Below are 22,287 nucleotides of genomic sequence, written 5' to 3'. Positions count from 1 at the left end.
GATATAACATCAGCTTGAATGCTAAGTGATTAATTAATTATTGATCTCATTAATTAGCAGATTTGCTCCAATAATGAGTTAAAGGGTCATCCAGGTGCTACAAAGGGTTTTCTGTTTGGCTTTAAAAGTCCTGGTTGGTTTGAAACTTTAGCTTGCATGGTTGCTTGGTTTTCTTAGTGGCTTAGTTTGTGGTTTATAGAATGGGTTTGATTAAATTGACTGTTTTGGTGGTTCTTTATCATCAATTGGTATGGCATGGTGAGTTTTTTGTTGTTGTTTAGTTGTCAGTGTTTCTTTTTAAGTCAAAGTTTCTCAGTATTCAGCTCCACAGTTGATCATGGGTCCTTAGACCTTTTTGTGTTTCTTAATCTAACATGCTCTTGTACTGAAGTAATATGAGTTTATACTAATCCATTTACATTGATTATCATCAAAATAATAATAAATGTTTCTCTATCTCTCTGTAGACAATCTGGTTGTTGGATCCTATGCTCGTTCTGTCAATGCCACCTTCAGCCAGGACTATGCTGAGGGGTCCGGATCTGTGAACGCCACCTTCAGCCAGGACGATGCTGAGGGGTCTGGTTCTGTCAATGCCACCTTCAGCCAGGACGATGCTGAGGGGTCTGGTTCTGTCAATGCCACCTTCAGCCAGGACGATGCTGAGGGGTCTGGTTCTGTCAATGCCACCTTCAGCCAGGACGATGTTGAGGGGTCCGGTTCTGTCAATGCCACCTTCAGCCAGGACGATGCTGAGGGGTCTGGTTCTGTCAATGCCACCTTCAGCCAGGATGACGCTGAGGGGTCTGGTTCTTTCAATGCCACCTTCAGCCAGGACGATGTAGAGGGGTCCGGTTCTGTCAATGGCACCTTCAGCCAGGACGATGCTGAGGGGTCCGGATCTGTCAATGGCACCTTCAGCCAGGATGATGCTGAGGGGTCTGGTTCTGTCAATGCCACCTTCAGCCAGGACGATGCTGAGGGGTCTGGTTCTGTCAATGCCACCTTCAGCCAGGACGATGCGGAGGGGTCCGGTTTTGTCAATGCCACCTTCAGCCAGGACGATGCTGAGGGGTCTGGTTCTGTCAATGCCACCTTCAGCCAGGACGACGCTGAGGGGTCCGGTTCTGTCAATGCCACCTTCAGCCAGGACGATGCAGAGGGGTCCGGTTCTGTCAATGCCACCTTCAGCCAGGACGATGCAGAGGGGTCCGGTTCTGTCAATGCCACCTTCAGCCAGGACGATGCTGCGGGGTCCGGTTCTGTCAATGCCACCTTCAGCCAGGACGATGCTGCGGGGTCCGGTTCTGTCAATGCCACCTTCAGCCAGGACGATGCTGCGGGGTCCGGTTCTGTCAATGCCACCTTCAGCCAGGACGATGCTGCGGGGTCCGGTTCTGTCAACGCCACCTTCAGCCAGGACGATGCTGCGGGGTCCGGTTCTGTCAACGCCACCTTCAGCCAGGACGACGCAGAGGGGTCCGGTTCTGTCAATGCCACCTTCAGCCAGGACGATGCTGAGGGGTCTGGTTCTGTCAATGCCACCTTCAGCCAGGACGATGCTGAGGGGTCCAGTTCTGTCAATGCCACCTTCAGCCAGGACGATGTTGAGGGGTCCGGTTCTGTCAATGCCACCTTCAGCCAGGACGATGCTGAGGGGTCTGGTTCTGTCAATGCCACCTTCAGCCAGGATGACGCTGAGGGGTCTGGTTCTTTCAATGCCACCTTCAGCCAGGACGATGCAGAGGGGTCCGGTTCTGTCAATGGCACCTTCAGCCAGGACGATGCTGAGGGGTCCGGATCTGTCAATGGCACCTTCAGCCAGGATGATGCTGAGGGGTCTGGTTCTGTCAATGCCACCTTCAGCCAGGACGATGCTGAGGGGTCTGGTTCTGTCAATGCCACCTTCAGCCAGGACGATGCGGAGGGGTCCGGTTTTGTCAATGCCACCTTCAGCCAGGACGATGCTGAGGGGTCTGGTTCTGTCAATGCCACCTTCAGCCAGGACGACGCTGAGGGGTCCGGTTCTGTCAATGCCACCTTCAGCCAGGACGATGCAGAGGGGTCCGGTTCTGTCAATGCCACCTTCAGCCAGGACGATGCAGAGGGGTCCGGTTCTGTCAATGCCACCTTCAGCCAGGACGATGCTGCGGGGTCCGGTTCTGTCAATGCCACCTTCAGCCAGGACGATGCTGCGGGGTCCGGTTCTGTCAACGCCACCTTCAGCCAGGACGATGCAGAGGGGTCCGGTTCTGTCAATGCCACCTTCAGCCAGGATGATGCAGAGGGGTCCGGTTCTGTCAATGCCACCTTTAGCCAGGATGATGCCGAGGGGTCTGGTTCTGTCAACGCCACCTTTAGCCAGGATGATGCTGAGGGGTCTGGTTCTGTCAATGCCACCTTCAGCCAGGACTATGCAGAGGGGTCTGGTTCTGTCAATGCCACCTTCAGCCAGGATGATGCCGAGGGGTCCGGTTCTGACAATGCCACCTTCAGCCAGGATGATGCCGAGGGGGTCTAGTTCTGTCAACATCACCTTCAAGTCCCTCTGCTTAGGGGTCTGGTTCTATTAGGCCCTTTCTATTTAACTGTTAACATAAGCCAAGATTCTGTGTAACAAAATAAAATTTTATGTCTTTGAATGGTTTGGGTTTTTTGTTAACTACTTTGCTAAATGAGCTTTAACAGCCAATTGGGTTAGTTTGTAGTGACTTTAACACCTGGGTAACTGGTGACCTGTCATTTGAAGTTTGGTTTTTCCCAACGAATCTTGTGCTGTGAACGCTGATTCTTTCCAGTTTGATTTATTTGAAGACTAATAGGACATTGACTGGAATATTTGTGTTTTAAATGTTGCTATATTATGGCAATGCTGTACCGCAAATGGTTAAAGTAGTTTTTCTATAAAACTATGATTTTCTATTTAATTGCACATTTCTTTTTAGAAGTTGATTGATATACTTGGAACTTGTGCAAACCAAAAATAAGTAGATCCCTATCATTTGGCTAACTCATCCTCACTCTCATCCCATGGAAAAGCTAACTCTGCACTCTTCCTATTGCCCTTTCGTTAAAATATTGCTGTATTCATTTTCTGAAAAGAAACCAATTTTTTATTTAAACATAAATACAGCTATACTACAATAAACGCTTATAACTGCAATCATATTGTTGATGCTACTATAGTAATTCACAATGGGTAAATACATTACTGCAATTCCACTGTGGTACAGCATTGCCATATGGCAACATAACTATTTTTCCAGAGTTGCCATATGGACACACTGATATTTTCTCAATTTACAGTAAAAACATGTTAGACAAAGTTGATTTGTGAATAAAAAGATCTAATTTACTTATCAAATATGCTGCAAAAAACAATACCTGTCAGTCACCAAAAAAACACATTAAATGATAATGGTCCATAAGTAGTCTATGTAATTCATGTCTTCATTCCAAAAAAGTTGTTTCGTTCCGTGTGTGTGTGTGTGTGTGAAAAATAGTCCAAAAATGTCTTCTACACTAATATATCAAGTTACCTGTCCCAGTATAAAATTCATGTTTAAGCTTTTTTAACTGAAAGCAACTTGTGTAATAGGTATACAAATTATACTGTTAAATGTATGTATTAAGTAGAATTCACACAGAATTATTCATTTACATACATACCTGATGTAGCTGCCTGATCGAAATGAGTTATTTGTTATTTTGTATCAGGAATATGACTTCATGTTTGAGCTGTTTTCACTGAAAGCAACTTGCACTTATATATCTTAAAATATGTCAGTGACATTGTTTTGTTTCAAGATGCACACCAGACTTGTTTTTGTTTTTTTTCTTCTAAGGTAAATTTACTGTCTCTGAAACCAGGCCTGAAACTTTAGTTCTGTAGGATATAACATCAGCTTGAATGCTAAGTGATTAATTAATTATTGATCTCATTAATTAGCAGATTTGCTCCAATAATGAGTTAAAGGGTCATCCAGGTGCTACAAAGGGTTTTCTGTTTGGCTTTAAAAGTCCTGGTTGGTTTGAAACTTTAGCTTGCATGGTTGCTTGGTTTTCTTAGTGGCTTAGTTTGTGGTTTATAGAATGGGTTTGATTAAATTGACTGTTTTGGTGGTTCTTTATCATCAATTGGTATGGCATGGTGAGTTTTTTGTTGTTGTTTAGTTGTCAGTGTTTCTTTTTAAGTCAAAGTTTCTCAGTATTCAGCTCCACAGTTGATCATGGGTCCTTAGACCTTTTTGTGTTTCTTAATCTAACATGCTCTTGTACTGAAGTAATATGAGTTTATACTAATCCATTTACATTGATTATCATCAAAATAATAATAAATGTTTCTCTATCTCTCTGTAGACAATCTGGTTGTTGGATCCTATGCTCGTTCTGTCAATGCCACCTTCAGCCAGGACTATGCTGAGGGGTCCGGATCTGTGAACGCCACCTTCAGCCAGGACGATGCTGAGGGGTCTGGTTCTGTCAATGCCACCTTCAGCCAGGACGATGCTGAGGGGTCTGGTTCTGTCAATGCCACCTTCAGCCAGGACGATGCTGAGGGGTCTGGTTCTGTCAATGCCACCTTCAGCCAGGACGATGTTGAGGGGTCCGGTTCTGTCAATGCCACCTTCAGCCAGGACGATGCTGAGGGGTCTGGTTCTGTCAATGCCACCTTCAGCCAGGATGACGCTGAGGGGTCTGGTTCTTTCAATGCCACCTTCAGCCAGGACGATGTAGAGGGGTCCGGTTCTGTCAATGGCACCTTCAGCCAGGACGATGCTGAGGGGTCCGGATCTGTCAATGGCACCTTCAGCCAGGATGATGCTGAGGGGTCTGGTTCTGTCAATGCCACCTTCAGCCAGGACGATGCTGAGGGGTCTGGTTCTGTCAATGCCACCTTCAGCCAGGACGATGCGGAGGGGTCCGGTTTTGTCAATGCCACCTTCAGCCAGGACGATGCTGAGGGGTCTGGTTCTGTCAATGCCACCTTCAGCCAGGACGACGCTGAGGGGTCCGGTTCTGTCAATGCCACCTTCAGCCAGGACGATGCAGAGGGGTCCGGTTCTGTCAATGCCACCTTCAGCCAGGACGATGCAGAGGGGTCCGGTTCTGTCAATGCCACCTTCAGCCAGGACGATGCTGCGGGGTCCGGTTCTGTCAATGCCACCTTCAGCCAGGACGATGCTGCGGGGTCCGGTTCTGTCAATGCCACCTTCAGCCAGGACGATGCTGCGGGGTCCGGTTCTGTCAACGCCACCTTCAGCCAGGACGACGCAGAGGGGTCCGGTTCTGTCAATGCCACCTTCAGCCAGGACGATGCTGAGGGGTCTGGTTCTGTCAATGCCACCTTCAGCCAGGACGATGCTGAGGGGTCCAGTTCTGTCAATGCCACCTTCAGCCAGGACGATGTTGAGGGGTCCGGTTCTGTCAATGCCACCTTCAGCCAGGACGATGCTGAGGGGTCTGGTTCTGTCAATGCCACCTTCAGCCAGGATGACGCTGAGGGGTCTGGTTCTTTCAATGCCACCTTCAGCCAGGACGATGCAGAGGGGTCCGGTTCTGTCAATGGCACCTTCAGCCAGGACGATGCTGAGGGGTCCGGATCTGTCAATGGCACCTTCAGCCAGGATGATGCTGAGGGGTCTGGTTCTGTCAATGCCACCTTCAGCCAGGACGATGCTGAGGGGTCTGGTTCTGTCAATGCCACCTTCAGCCAGGACGATGCGGAGGGGTCCGGTTTTGTCAATGCCACCTTCAGCCAGGACGATGCTGAGGGGTCTGGTTCTGTCAATGCCACCTTCAGCCAGGACGACGCTGAGGGGTCCGGTTCTGTCAATGCCACCTTCAGCCAGGACGATGCAGAGGGGTCCGGTTCTGTCAATGCCACCTTCAGCCAGGACGATGCAGAGGGGTCCGGTTCTGTCAATGCCACCTTCAGCCAGGACGATGCTGCGGGGTCCGGTTCTGTCAATGCCACCTTCAGCCAGGACGATGCTGCGGGGTCCGGTTCTGTCAACGCCACCTTCAGCCAGGACGATGCAGAGGGGTCCGGTTCTGTCAATGCCACCTTCAGCCAGGATGATGCAGAGGGGTCCGGTTCTGTCAATGCCACCTTTAGCCAGGATGATGCCGAGGGGTCTGGTTCTGTCAACGCCACCTTTAGCCAGGATGATGCTGAGGGGTCTGGTTCTGTCAATGCCACCTTCAGCCAGGACTATGCAGAGGGGTCTGGTTCTGTCAATGCCACCTTCAGCCAGGATGATGCCGAGGGGTCCGGTTCTGACAATGCCACCTTCAGCCAGGATGATGCCGAGGGGGTCTAGTTCTGTCAACATCACCTTCAAGTCCCTCTGCTTAGGGGTCTGGTTCTATTAGGCCCTTTCTATTTAACTGTTAACATAAGCCAAGATTCTGTGTAACAAAATAAAATTTTATGTCTTTGAATGGTTTGGGTTTTTTGTTAACTACTTTGCTAAATGAGCTTTAACAGCCAATTGGGTTAGTTTGTAGTGACTTTAACACCTGGGTAACTGGTGACCTGTCATTTGAAGTTTGGTTTTTCCCAACGAATCTTGTGCTGTGAACGCTGATTCTTTCCAGTTTGATTTATTTGAAGACTAATAGGACATTGACTGGAATATTTGTGTTTTAAATGTTGCTATATTATGGCAATGCTGTACCGCAAATGGTTAAAGTAGTTTTTCTATAAAACTATGATTTTCTATTTAATTGCACATTTCTTTTTAGAAGTTGATTGATATACTTGGAACTTGTGCAAACCAAAAATAAGTAGATCCCTATCATTTGGCTAACTCATCCTCACTCTCATCCCATGGAAAAGCTAACTCTGCACTCTTCCTATTGCCCTTTCGTTAAAATATTGCTGTATTCATTTTCTGAAAAGAAACCAATTTTTTATTTAAACATAAATACAGCTATACTACAATAAACGCTTATAACTGCAATCATATTGTTGATGCTACTATAGTAATTCACAATGGGTAAATACATTACTGCAATTCCACTGTGGTACAGCATTGCCATATGGCAACATAACTATTTTTCCAGAGTTGCCATATGGACACACTGATATTTTCTCAATTTACAGTAAAAACATGTTAGACAAAGTTGATTTGTGAATAAAAAGATCTAATTTACTTATCAAATATGCTGCAAAAAACAATACCTGTCAGTCACCAAAAAAACACATTAAATGATAATGGTCCATAAGTAGTCTATGTAATTCATGTCTTCATTCCAAAAAAGTTGTTTCGTTCCGTGTGTGTGTGTGTGTGTGAAAAATAGTCCAAAAATGTCTTCTACACTAATATATCAAGTTACCTGTCCCAGTATAAAATTCATGTTTAAGCTTTTTTAACTGAAAGCAACTTGTGTAATAGGTATACAAATTATACTGTTAAATGTATTAAGTAGAATTCACACAGAATTATTCATTTACATACATACCTGATGTAGCTGCCTGATCGAAATGAGTTATTTGTTATTTTGTATCAGGAATATGACTTCATGTTTGAGCTGTTTTCACTGAAAGCAACTTGCACTTATATATCTTAAAATATGTCAGTGACATTGTTTTGTTTCAAGATGCACACCAGACTTGTTTTTGTTTTTTTTCTTCTAAGGTAAATTTACTGTCTCTGAAACCAGGCCTGAAACTTTAGTTCTGTAGGATATAACATCAGCTTGAATGCTAAGTGATTAATTAATTATTGATCTCATTAATTAGCAGATTTGCTCCAATAATGAGTTAAAGGGTCATCCAGGTGCTACAAAGGGTTTTCTGTTTGGCTTTAAAAGTCCTGGTTGGTTTGAAACTTTAGCTTGCATGGTTGCTTGGTTTTCTTAGTGGCTTAGTTTGTGGTTTATAGAATGGGTTTGATTAAATTTACTGTTTTGGTGGTTCTTTATCATCAATTGGTATGGCATGGTGAGTTTTTTTGTTGTTGTTTAGTTGTCAGTGTTTCTTTTTAAGTCAAAGTTTCTCAGTATTCAGCTCCACAGTTGATCATGGGTCCTTAGACCTTTTTGTGTTTCTTAATCTAACATGCTCTTGTACTGAAGTAATATGAGTTTATACTAATCCATTTACATTGATTATCATCAAAATAATAATAAATGTTTCTCTATCTCTCTGTAGACAATCTGGTTGTTGGATCCTATGCTCGTTCTGTCAATGCCACCTTCAGCCAGGACTATGCTGAGGGGTCCGGATCTGTGAACGCCACCTTCAGCCAGGACGATGCTGAGGGGTCTGGTTCTGTCAATGCCACCTTCAGCCAGGACGATGCTGAGGGGTCTGGTTCTGTCAATGCCACCTTCAGCCAGGACGATGCTGAGGGGTCTGGTTCTGTCAATGCCACCTTCAGCCAGGACGATGCTGAGGGGTCTGGTTCTGTCAATGCCACCTTCAGCCAGGATGACGCTGAGGGGTCCGGTTCTGTCAATGCCACCTTCAGCCAGGATGACGCTGAGGGGTCCGGTTCTGTCAATGCCACCTTCAGCCAGGACGATGCTGAGGGGTCCGGATCTGTGAACGCCACATTCAGCCAGGACGATGCTGAGGGGTCTGGTTCTGTCAATGGCACCTTCAGCCAGGATGATGCTGAGGGGTCTGGTTCTGTCAATGCCACCTTCAGCCAGGACGATGCTGAGGGGTCTGGTTCTGTCAATGCCACCTTCAGCCAGGACGATGCTGAGGGGTCTGGTTCTGTCAATGCCACCTTCAGCCAGGACGATGTTGAGGGGTCCGGTTCTGTCAATGCCACCTTCAGCCAGGACGATGCTGAGGGTTCTGGTTCTGTCAATGCCACCTTCAGCCAGGATGACGCTGAGGGGTCTGGTTCTTTCAATGCCACCTTCAGCCAGGACGATGCAGAGGGGTCCGGTTCTGTCAATGGCACCTTCAGCCAGGACGATGCTGAGGGGTCCGGATCTGTCAATGGCACCTTCAGCCAGGATGATGCTGAGGGGTCTGGTTCTGTCAATGCCACCTTCAGCCAGGACGATGCTGAGGGGTCTGGTTCTGTCAATGCCACCTTCAGCCAGGACGATGCTGAGGGGTCTGGTTCTGTCAATGCCACCTTCAGCCAGGACGATGCGGAGGGGTCCGGTTTTGTCAATGCCACCTTCAGCCAGGACGATGCTGAGGGGTCTGGTTCTGTCAATGCCACCTTCAGCCAGGACGACGCTGAGGGGTCCGGTTCTGTCAATGCCACCTTCAGCCAGGACGATGCAGAGGGGTCCGGTTCTGTCAATGCCACCTTCAGCCAGGACGATGCTGCGGGGTCCGGTTCTGTCAATGCCACCTTCAGCCAGGACGATGCTGCGGGGTCCGGTTCTGTCAATGCCACCTTCAGCCAGGACGATGCTGCGGGGTCCGGTTCTGTCAACGCCACCTTCAGCCAGGACGACGCAGAGGGGTCCGGTTCTGTCAATGCCACCTTCAGCCAGGATGATGCAGAGGGGTCCGGTTCTGTCAATGCCACCTTTAGCCAGGATGATGCCGAGGGGTCTGGTTCTGTCAACGCCACCTTTAGCCAGGATGATGCTGAGGGGTCTGGTTCTGTCAATGCCACCTTCAGCCAGGATGATGCCGAGGGGTCCGGTTCTGACAATGCCACCTTCAGCCAGGATGATGCCGAGGGGGTCTAGTTCTGTCAACATCACCTTCAAGTCCCTCTGCTTAGGGGTCTGGTTCTATTAGGCCCTTTCTATTTAACTGTTAACATAAGCCAAGATTCTGTGTAACAAAATAAAATTTTATGTCTTTGAATGGTTTGGGTTTTTTGTTAACTACTTTGCTAAATGAGCTTTAACAGCCAATTGGGTTAGTTTGTAGTGACTTTAACACCTGGGTAACTGGTGACCTGTCATTTGAAGTTTGGTTTTTCCCAACGAATCTTGTGCTGTGAACGCTGATTCTTTCCAGTTTGATTTATTTGAAGACTAATAGGACATTGACTGGAATATTTGTGTTTTAAATGTTGCTATATTATGGCAATGCTGTACCGCAAATGGTTAAAGTAGTTTTTCTATAAAACTATGATTTTCTATTTAATTGCACATTTCTTTTTAGAAGTTGATTGATATACTTGGAACTTGTGCAAACCAAAAATAAGTAGATCCCTATCATTTGGCTAACTCATCCTCACTCTCATCCCATGGAAAAGCTAACTCTGCACTCTTCCTATTGCCCTTTCTTTAAAATATTGCTGTATTCATTTTCTGAAAAGAAACCAATTTTTTATTTAAACATAAATACAGCTATACTACAATAAACACTTATAACTGCAATCATATTGTTGATGCTACTATCTATAGTAAATCACAATGGGTAAATACATTACTGCAATTCCACTGTGGTACAGCATTGCCATATGGCAACATAACTATTTTTCCAGAGTTGCCATATGGAAACACTGATATTTTCTCAATTTACAGTAAAAACATGTTAGACAAAGTTGATTTGTGAATAAAAAGATCTAATTTACTTATCAAATATGCTGCAAAAAACAATACCTGTCAGTCACCAAAAAAACACATTAAATGATAATGGTCCATAAGTAGTCTATGTAATTCATGTCTTCATTCCCAAAAAGTTCTTTCATTCCGTGTGTGTGTGTGAAAAATAGTCCAAAAATGTCTTCTACACTAATATATCAAGTTACCTGTCCCAGTATAAAATTCATGTTTAAGCTTTTTTAACTGAAAGCAACTTGTGTAATAGGTATACAAATTATACTGTTAAATGTATGTATTAAGTAGAATTCGCACAGAATTATTAATTTACATACATACCTGATGTAGCTGCCTGATCGAAATGAGTTATTTGTTATTTTGTATCAGGAATATGACTTCATGTTTGAGCTGTTTTCACTGAAAGCAACTTGCACTTATATATCTTAAAATATGTCAGTGACATTGTTTTGTTTCAAGATGCACACCAGACTTGTTTTTGTTTTTTTCTTCTAAGGTACATTTACTGTCTCTGAAACTTTAGTTCTGTAGGATATAACATCAGCTTGAATGCTAAGTGATTAATTAATTATTGATCTCATTAATTAGCAGATTTGCTCCAATAATGAGTTAAAGGGTCATCCAGGTGCTACAAAGGGTTTTCTGTTTGGCTTTAAAAGTCCTGGTTGGTTTGAAACTTTAGCTTGCATGGTTGCTTGGTTTTCTTAGTTTTTGGTTTATAGAATGGGTTTGATTAAATTGATTGTTTTGGTGGTTCTTTATCATCAATTGGTATGGCATGGTGAGTTTTTTTGTTGTTGTTTAGTTGTCAGTGTTTCTTTTTAAGTCAAAGTTTCTCAGTATTCAGCTCCACAGTTGATCATGGGTCCCTTAGACCTTTTTGTGTTTCTTAATCTAACATGCTCTTGTACTGAAGTAATATGAGTTTATACTAATCCATTTACATTGATTATCATCAAAATAATAACTGTTTCTCTATCTCTCTGTAGACAATCTGGTTGTTGGATCCTATGCTCGTTCTGTCAATGCCACCTTCAGCCAGGACTATGCTGAGGGGTCCGGATCTGTGAACGCCACCTTCAGCCAGGACTATGCAGAGGGGTCTGGTTCTGTGAACGCCACCTTCAGCCAGGATGATGCTGAGGGGTCCGGATCTGTGAACGCCACCTTCAGCCAGGACGATGCTGAGGGGTCTGGTTCTGTGAACGCCACCTTCAGCCAGGACGATGCTGAGGGGTCTGGTTCGGTCAATGCCACCTTCAGCCAGGACGATGCTGAGGGGTCTGGTTCTGTCAATGCCACCTTCAGCCAGGACGATGCTGAGGGGTCTGGTTCTGTCAATGCCACCTTCAGCCAGGACGATGCTGAGGGGTCTGGTTCTGTCAATGCCACCTTCAGCCAGGACGATGCTGAGGGGTCCGGTTCTGTGAACGCCACCTTCAGCCAGGATGATGCTGAGGGGTCCGGATCTGTGAACGCCACCTTCAGCCAGGACGATGCTGAGGGGTCTGGTTCTGTCAATGCCACCTTCAGCCAGGACGATGCTGAGGGGTCTGGTTCTGTCAATGCCACCTTCAGCCAGGACTATGCAGAGGGGTCTGGTTCTGTGAACGCCACCTTCAGCCAGGATGATGCTGAGGGGTCCGGGCCTGTGAACGCCACCTTCAGCCAGGACGATGCTGAGGGGTCTGGTTCGGTCAATGCCACCTTCAGCCAGGACGATGCTGAGGGGTCTGGTTCTGTCAATGCCACCTTCAGCCAGGACGATGCTGAGGGGTCTGGTTCGGTCAATGCCACCTTCAGCCAGGACGATGCTGAGGGGTCTGGTTCTGTCAATGCCACCTTCAGCCAGGACGATGCTGAGGGGTCTGGTTCTGTCAATGCCACCTTCAGCCAGGACTATGCAGAGGGGTCTGGTTCTGTGAACGCCACCTTCAGCCAGGACGATGCTGAGGGGTCTGGTTCTGTCAATGCCACCTTCAGCCAGGATGATGCTGAGGGGTCTGGTTCTGTCAATGCCACCTTCAGCCAGGACGATACAGAGGGGTCTGGTTCTGTCAATGCCACCTTCAGCCAGGACGATGCTGAGGGGTCCGGTTCTGACAATGCCACCTTCAGCCAGGACGATGCCGTGGGGGTCTAATTCTGTCAACACCACCTTCAAGTCACTCTGCTTAGGGGTCTGGTTCTATTTTGCCCCTTTCTATTTAACTGTTAACATAAGCCAAGATTCTGTGTAACAAAATAAAATTATGTCTTTGAATGGTTTGTTTTTTGTTAAAACTACTTCGCTAAATGAGCTTTAACAGCCAATTGGGTTAGTTTGTAGTGACTTTAACACCTGGGTAACTGGTGACCTGTCATTTGAAGTTCGGTTTTTCCCAACAAATCTTGTGCTGTGAACGCTGATTCTTTCCAGTTTGATTTATTTGAAGACTAATAGGACATTGACTGCAATATTTGTGTTTTAATATACTTAGGGAAACGTTGCTATATTATGGCAACGCTGTACCACAATGGCAAATGGTCAAAGTAGTTTTTCTATAAAATCATGATTTTTCTTTTTAATTGCACATTTCTTTTTAGAAGTTGATAGCTTGATATACTTGGAACTTATGCAAACCAAAAATAAGTAGATCCCTATCATTTGGCTAACTCATCCTCACTCTCATCCCATGGAAGAGCTAACTCTGCACTCTTCCTATTGCCCTTTCCGTAAAATATTGCTGTATTCATTTTCTGAAAATAAACTAATTTGTTATTTATATATACATACCATACTACAATAAACACTTATAACTGCAATAAATAACTACAATCATATTGTTGATGCTACATGTATAAAAAATCCCAAGAATGGGGAAATACATTACTGCAGTTCCACTGTGGTACAGCATTGCCATATGGCAACATAACTATTTTTCCAGAGTTGCCATATTGGAAACACTGATATTTTCTCAATTTACTGTAAAAACATGTTAGACAAAGTTGATTTGTGAATAAAAAGATCTAATTTACTTATCAAATATGCTGCAAAAAACAATACCTGTCAGTCACCAAAAAACACATTAAATGATATTGGTCTATAAGTAGTCTATGTAATTCATGTCTTCATTCAAAAAAAGTTATTTTGTTCCGTGTGTGTGTGAAAAACAGTCCAAAAATGTCTTCTACACTAATATATCAAGTTACCTGTCCCAGTATACAATTCATGTTTAAGCTTTTTAACTGAAAGCAACTTGTGTAATAGGTAAACAAATTATACTGTTAAATGTATGTATTAAGTAGAATTCACACAGAATTATTCATTTACATACATACCTGATGTAGCTGCCTGATCGAAATGAGTTATTTGTTATTTTGTATCAGGAATATGACTTCATGTTTGAGCTGTTTTCACTGAAAGCAACTTGCACTTATATATCTTAAAATATGTCAGTGACATTGTTTTGTTTCAAGATGCACACCAGACTTGTTTTTGTTTTTTTTCTTCTAAGGTAAATTTACTGTCTCTGAAACCAGGCCTGAAACTTTAGTTCTGTAGGATATAACATCAGCTTGAATGCTAAGTGATTAATTAATTACTGATCTCATTAATTAGCAGATTTGCTCCAATAATGAGTTAAAGGGTCATCCAGGTGCTACAAAGGGTTTTCTGTTTGGCTTTAAAAGTCCTGGTTGTTTTGAAACTTTAGCTTGCATGGTTACTTGGTTTTCTTAGTGGTTTATAGAATGGGTTTGATTAAATTTACTGTTTTGGTGGTTCTTTATCAATTGGTATGGCATGGTGAGTTTATTCTTTTGTTTAGTTGTCAGTGTTTCTTTTTAAAAGTCAATGTGTTTCTCAGTATTCAGCTCCACAGTTCATCATGGGTCCTTAGACCTTTTTGTGTTTCTTAATCTAACATGCTCTTGTACTGAAGTAATATGAGTTTATACTAATCCACTTACATTGATTATAATCAAAATAATAAAAAATGTTTCTCTATCTCTCTGTAGACAATCTGGTTGGTGGATCCTATGCTGGTTCTGTCAATGCCACCTTCAGCCAGGACGATGCTGAGGGGTCCGGTTCTGTCAATGCCACCTTCAGCCAGGACGATGCTGAGGGGTCCGGTTCTGTCAATGCCACCTTCAGCCAGGACGATGCTGAGGGGTCCGGTTCTGTCAATGCCACCTTCAGCCAGGACGATGCTGAGGGGTCCGGTTCTGTCAATGCCACCTTCAGCCAGGACGATGCAGAGGGGTCCGGTTCTGTCAATGCCACCTTCAGCCAGGACGACGCTGAGGGGTCCGGTTCTGTCAATGCCACCTTCAGCCAGGACGATGCAGAGGGGTCCGGTTCTGTCAATGCCACCTTCAGCCAGGACGATGCAGAGGGGTCCGGTTCTGTCAATGCCACCTTCAGCCAGGACGATGCAGTGGGGTCCGGTTCTGTCAATGCCACCTTCAGCCAGGATGATGCTGAGGGGTCCAGTTCTGTCAACGCCACTTTCAGCCAGGACGATGCTGAGGGGTCCGGCTCTGTCAACGCCACCTTCAGCCAGGACGACGCAGACGGGTCCGGTTCTGTCAATGCCACCTTCAGCCAGGACGATGCAGAGGGGTCCGGTTCTGTCAATGCCACCTTCAGCCAGGATGATGCAGAGGGGTCCGGTTCTGTCAATGCCACCTTCAGCCAGGACGATGCAGTGGGGTCTGGTTCTGTCAATGCCACCTTCAGCCAGGATGATGCAGAGGGGTCCGGTTCTGTCAATGCCACCTTCAGCCAGGACGATGCAGTGGGGTCCGGTTCTGTCAATGCCACCTTCAGCCAGGATGATGCCGAGGGGTCCGGTTCTGACAATGCCACCTTCAGCCAGGATGATGCCGAGGGGGTCTAGTTCTGTCAACACCACCTTCAAGTCCCTCTGCTTAGGGGTCTGGTTCTATTAGGCCCTTTCTATTTAACTGTTAACATAAGCCAAAATGCTGTGTTACAAAATAAAATTATGTCTTTGAATGTTTTGGTTTTTGTTTACTCTACTTTGCTAAATGAGCTTTAACAGCCAATTGGGTTAGTTTGTAGTGACTTTAACACCTGGGTAACTGGTGACCTGTCATTTGCAGTTTTTTCCTGTGAACAGTTTTTTTTCTGAATGTTTGCTGTGAACACTGATTCTTTCCAGTTTAATCGATCTTAAGACTAATAGGACATTGACTGCAATATGTGTTTTAATATACGTAGGGAAACGTTGCTTTTATGGCAACGCTGTACCACAATGGCAAATGGTAAAAAAAAGTAGTTTTTCTATAAAATTCTGATTGTTTTCTATTAGCCTGATGTCATCATACTCAGATTCTAGTCAGAATATGAGTCTGATACTGCTCCATTGGGCTGTGATTATGGGGCGTGTTTCAACCAAACCAGGAAGGAAAATGCCTCTGCACTCAATTGGATATACCTACAACCAATCAGAGCAACGGAGTAAGTGACGTATGTTCTTCATTCATCTTTCTGATGGACAAATGTCCTGATCTCTGTTCTGCCTCTCCTCGGACAGCTCGCCAAATATGCATTTATTCTATCTGACTTATTTGTAAGTGTGAATTCTCAATTCTCCAGCGGCAGTCATCTTTGTTGTAAACGAATTCAACCCAAGTGCTCTTTGGTGACGTGGATGATTACGTTACTGTTGATCATCTGTCCATCATCGTATAAAGCCCGTCCTGACAATTTGATTGGTCTGAACAGCTCTGGTTCGGGCATAATAGCTTCACAACGGATCAAGTCCAGACCTAACTTCCCGACCTAAAAATGTTGTGGGCGGGGCTAAGTTCGGCTGACATACAGGCTAATTTTCTATTTAATTGCACATTTCTTTTAGAAATTGATAGATTTATATACTTGGAACTTATGCAAACCAAAAATAAGTAGATCCCTATCATTTGGCTAACTCATCCTCACTCTCTGATACAGACTGAATCTCTGAATATTGCTGTATTCAATTTCTGAAAAGGAACCAATTTGTTATTTATACATAAATACAACTATACTACAATAAACACTTATAACTGCAATAAATAAATAACTGCAATCATATTGTTGATGCTAGGCTACTATCTATAAAAAATCCCAATGGGGAAATGCATTACTGCAATTCCACTGTGGTACAGTGTTGCCATATGGCAATTAACATACCTATTTTTCCAGCGTTACCATATGGAAACACTAATATTTTCACTAATATTTTCTCAATTTACAGTAAAAACATGTTATACAAAGTTGATTTGTGAATTAAAAAGATCTAATTTACTTATCAAAGATGCTGCAAAAAACATTACCCCTTGAGAAGAGATGTTTAGAAATGAGGTTAATAGAGCATTTTTTGGAGCACTTCAACAGGTGTATTCTGTCTGAGGATGATAGTGGGAAAGAGAGTTTTGGAGGGACAATTAAATGTCATTTGACTTAAAAACAGCACATAATTGGCTGCGTTCCAGTCCACTTTTAGACACGCACTTGCAAACTTCCCTAAGCACTTCCCCTCTGGGGAATCTCTGCCGCCATTTTAAAGTGCGTTTTACTTCGTGAAGTGGTTCTAATGTACACTTCAGGCTGCTCCATATATCACAATGCAACACGATTGTGACATCAACGCATAATACGTTTAATTTACCCCACCACAAACAACTCTATTATATATATATAATAAAAAAAACAATTTTAATGAAACAACTCAAACACACCTATGAAGAGTTCAGATGCAAAAGCCTCTAAGTGCCATCTGAAATTTTCTTCTAGAATGATAATTTTTATCAAGCTTGTATATTTAAGTTCAATAATTTCACTTAAATGGCAATGCAAATTACCTATTAATTGTCATTTAAGTGAAATTACTTAAATTAAATATACAAGCTTTATAAAAAATGATAATTCTAGAAGAAAATTTCAGATGGCATTTAGAGGCTTTTGCATCTGAACTCTTCATATATAGACTGCTGCATTAAACAATTTCGTAAGGAAAAAATAATAATAATAAATCAACCCCATAGTGCATTCTAAGTGATCAAGGGCTTAGCACGTTCCAATTCAGCCTATTGCACTTGCACTTTGAAACCTATTTCAAAGTTTGCATTCTCAGGCCATCAAAACACCATCGTCGTGTAAATGAACGGCCAGAGAGCGCATAAAAAGTTGTCTGTTTTCAGCTGAAAACGTTGTCATGTAAATGGCCCCTAAATGAATAACTAAGATTGAAATCAATGCTGAAATTACTTAAACTGGACAATGACTTTCTTCTAGAGCTGCTTTAAAGCCACAACAATCTTTGTTGCAATCCAGTTGTCACTGTAAAGATGCTTTGAAACAATCTGTATTGTTAAAAGTGCTGTATAAATAAAGGTGACATGACCCCTCAATGTCTGTGGTGGAAAAATGGCAAGAAAGCATGGCAAATCCCACCTACTCTTTACTATGTTTACTTAAGGATCATGCTGTCACTGTTGACCTTGGGGAGGATTTGACTGCAGATAACTGAGCTTATATCTAAAATCTCATGATCCGGTTTACTATTGCTCAACATAAATCAAAGTGTTCCTTCGCTCGGCAGAGAGACAGTACTTTTACTTAAAGATGAGGTCAAGCCTATTGAGGATAGCTTCCTTGCTCCAGAATGTGATGAAAATGCAAATCTCAGCTTTTAATTATGTATACGGGTAACATATTTAAAACTAGCATATTTGACATAGTATCCTCAATTCATACATGAAACGAATCCCCAAATGAGACTTTCATAAACTTTTCAAAATAATATATTTAGCATTGCCAAATTCAGTGCATAATAAAGTACAGAAAATAAAGCTACTATAGCATAACATGGTCTAAAATAATTAGTACCTTCATATGACATCATCAGAAGATAATTATGGGCCCTGTTTATTTTTGTAGTACCCGTTTGAGTATTCTACAAAATGGCAGCAAAAAAATGGTTAATTATTCCCTGGATGTCCTTCACAAACAAAGTCTCTTAGTGCCTTAAAACAAAGAACAGGTTGCGTTAACCCACCAAACAAAACCGGTTTATTTTTTACGTTTTGCTGGGATAAAACTATTTAAGGTCAAACTAACTCACACCATTCTCAGGAACTACAACTGGCTGTGCTGAAATGTTATAGTTTTATCCTTACAAGCCCTTCTAGAATGACAATCAGATATTGTGAGCTGATATTTGACTCTTTGAGCTGTCAGATTGTGGAGTACAATGATCTTATCTGTCTGAGGCTACAGGATGATTCTCACACCAGTGCCATCATATTCCGCTACGGGAAGACATTCCTTTATCTTCCTCCTAGCCAAGACGAATTCAAACCCTACATTTTAAACAGAGCCATTTATCACACAACTCCGTCACAAAGAGCTTGCAGACAGAACCTGGAGAACAAAGGATTCATATTCCATGCAATGCACCGATGAAAACCTTTGATGTTGATGTCGCCTCATAGATGAATTGCACCAGCTCTCTGTATGAGAGTTATTCCCAACTTCTTTTTTAAAGACTTTTAAAATTAGTCACATCCACAAACGTATTACTTTTTATTTAAATCGTCCCGTAAAGCAATTTTTTTTAAGCTTTTATCTGATTATTTTGAAATGATTATATTTTTCTTTTGATATTATGCTTTTATTTGGTATTTTTTTCACTTTCATTAATGCATCGTTTGTATAATTGTATGTTTTATTGGATCTTATTCTTGTGAAGCGCTTTGAGATGCTACTTTGAAAGGCGCTATAGAAAATAAAGTTTATTATTATTATTATTATTTGGTCAACTTTTTGCAATATTTCATCGTTAGAGTCATTGAAGATTGGTATTCAGCAGCAGTATCTCAGAAAAGAACATGAGCACATGTAGCAGCGGCTCCACTGAACTGATTGTCCACATCTTGGAAGTCAACAAAGGGGCACAAAGCCTGGAACAACCACTGTAAGAACCAAGCAGATGATAACATGGACAGTTGCTGTCATCTCTCTTTGACTGTCGTCATGGAAACTGATCAACCAGGTATAGACCAGGTGAAGCCTCCAGCAAGCCATCTGAGAAATTACAAAACAGAGCGGAACAGATGTTTTACAATCATCCTTCTCTGACAAACGCTCTAGTTAGAAATCAAAAGATAATCAATTATTAGAAGCAGACTTTGCTTGAGCTGATTAATTTTTTGCTGGAATGTTAAAATAAATGGATACAGTAACAAGAAATTAATGAATAAAAAAAATGTTTCTCATTGTTGATTCTTTCTATTATCATAAAATTGGTTTGTCTTTCAGAAGAACAGAAAATCAATTTGATGCGCCATTGTTTTGTGTCAGCGGAGGGCAATATTTTCTATGAACTTCAGCCTAATTTTCACTTTAAGTTATTGTATGATTTTAGAAGACTGAAAAATATAAACTATTTGTATAGTTCTTTAGGTGTCTTTCTGGAGTCATATGGAAATGTTGTATGGAATAGAGCTGTGCAAAGAGTCATTCAAAATTCTCCTTTTGTATTCCAAAGAAAAAAATAACAGCATGGGTCTGAAACAATTCGGTGAGAAAAAACTGACAGAACTTTCTTGTTTTGTTGCATAAAATGTTCCTTTAATAAAGCAAACAACTTTGTTTCTGTTGTCAATTTTGTTGATTGCAGAAGAATGTGCTTTCTGTCCACAATAAATGTTAAACTGTTAATTGTGTGCAGTGATTTACTTTCTTTATTAGCCGTTTTCTAGAAACTAGTGGATACATATGCATGAAAACTCCAAAACAACTTGCGCTAAATACACTATTTAACATTCATTTATTAAAACAAGTCACTCAGTCTCAAGGACTTTAATTCTGTATCTGTGCACAAAGAAGAAATGGGAAAAATGTGCATTTGAATGACTCATCAAACTCTTTTTAAGGTGAGGCAGAGAGAGAGAGAGACCGAACTCTTTGAGAGACTAAACAGGATGTCTCAAATAAGCAACAGAACCATTTGATGGGGGGAGAAATGCAGATGAATCAGTTTTCAGGCTGCATTATGAAGGGGTCAGGGGTGTATTAATTAAATTCACCTATAAGGACCAGGTCGGTTTTCATTGCAGAGGGGGAGATATTTCTATACTCTCCGTTTCTTCAAATAATAATAATAATAATAAAATAAATAAAAAAACAGACAAGGCTGAAGTCTCAATTTATGCAAAAATATTCCATTATAGAAAGAAGCTACCCAGGCCATGCCATAGGCTTCCTCAGCTTCAAAGAGCAGCCACAGTGAGACTGTACTTTGCGGGGAGTGCAAAGACCCATTACATTACATGCTAGCAGTGGGTGCCTTTAGATTACCACAGCTTGTGAAGGAATTAGGATACTGATAAAACTGCTAGCAATGCGGGCAGGGACACACACTGTCGTCTGTTCTCTTTTATCTATTGTACTCTCTTACGTAATGCCTGGGTGACGTTTTTTACTCACGGGTTCTGAGCTGAAAGAAAACAGCCAGTGAGTAAAAGATGCAGCTTCACTTCATCTCTGACATAGGAATGATGACGCCATTATCGCTCAAGATATTTATAGTAACTATAGCCTAACTCTTGGGACAGCGGCTAGGGGACATGTTTACCAGATATTTAACTACACTCTTGGGACAGCGGGACATGTTTACTCTAAATAAATGAGGTGAAGTACAAGTTTTATCTCCCATAAATTATTGGAATTATGCTTACGTGCCTCAATACAAATGCATTGATTAAAAATTAGACTATTCATTTTCTGGCAGGTCATTTCTACACTAAAAAACAATTATATGTTGGCTTTAATTAACTTTTTTATGTAAACAGGTTCTACATAACTGGGTTACGCTAAACAAGCATAATTTGTTCGTGTAACTTCAACATCATGGAATGAAGTAATTTTAAGTGACCCATTAAAGTAGTCTCAAAGTAAATTATTAAAGGCTCCCTGACATGATTCAGGTATTCATGTTTATATATTCATTCATCCATTAAGATTTCATATATTTTAAAGACACACAAAAAAAAATGGTAGATTACAGCTGACTATTTGCTAGCAGTAGCACATATTAGCATCTTACATGCTAACATTTCCATGTTTCTAATGCAGTTTAATGCAAGTGAATCAGTCCACAGCCTAACAAAATGCTCCACTCTTCTCCACAATGGTAACCCACTGTAATTTAAATGGTTCTAATAATTCCAATGTAATTGAACATTAAACACAATTACACACTATCAAGTCTTCCCCTTTTCTCATTTTCTCAAAAAAACATAAAATTAATTTTAACATTTATTCTCTCTTAATTCAACTTTATGCAAAGCATGCTGGGAACTAACAAGCACCGCCCAGTTTCAGTTAATGCAACAAAAATCATTCATGTAATCCAACACAAACGGATTAAGTAAACTTAAATTTGACACATATTTAAGCAGATTAAACACAATTAAATTAAGTTAGGACAAAATGTATAGCAATTGTGTTGCTTAAGCTCATTTTGTAGAAAAGAGTGTCATTTAGTTATGTTTTATTATGTATAATATATTAAAATTAGTGTTTTTATATTTAAAATTATAGCAATATAATTGATATTTGATACAAGATACATTTATTTATCAGACTTTGTAAAGTAAAATCTGGGTTCTGAAAAAAAAAGAGAAGCAAAAACACTGTCTTATATGATTGTTTCATATTATGCCAAATACATTTGAATAATAATTATTATTATTTTTAGAGTAATGTTGAATTATGAATTCATTTTTGTCGGTATT

General features: G+C 42.0%; 1 protein-coding gene across 1 annotated transcript; it reads right to left on the bottom strand.

The window, feature by feature from the left end:
* Window positions 1–1,772: 1,772 nt before the first annotated feature.
* Window positions 1,773–6,424, bottom strand: LOC309487571 (uncharacterized protein; the record flags this gene model as incomplete). The annotated part of the gene is made up of 3 exons (XM_082155300.1): window positions 6,023–6,424; window positions 2,318–2,445; window positions 1,773–1,802 (listed from the first exon to the last, which is right to left on the bottom strand). Exons 1-3 carry the CDS (start codon window positions 6,333–6,335, stop codon window positions 1,773–1,775), a joined length of 471 nt encoding a protein of 156 aa, XP_082011426.1. The 5' UTR covers window positions 6,336–6,424.
* Window positions 6,425–22,287: the final 15,863 nt, after the last annotated feature.

Source organism: Leuciscus leuciscus (assembly GCF_965113295.1).
Source record: "Leuciscus leuciscus genome assembly, chromosome: 23".
NCBI classification, from domain to species: domain Eukaryota; kingdom Metazoa; phylum Chordata; class Actinopteri; order Cypriniformes; family Leuciscidae; genus Leuciscus; species Leuciscus leuciscus.
The sequence above is the reverse complement of the archived record's forward strand: the minus strand, read 5'-3'. Positions and strand labels throughout refer to the sequence as shown.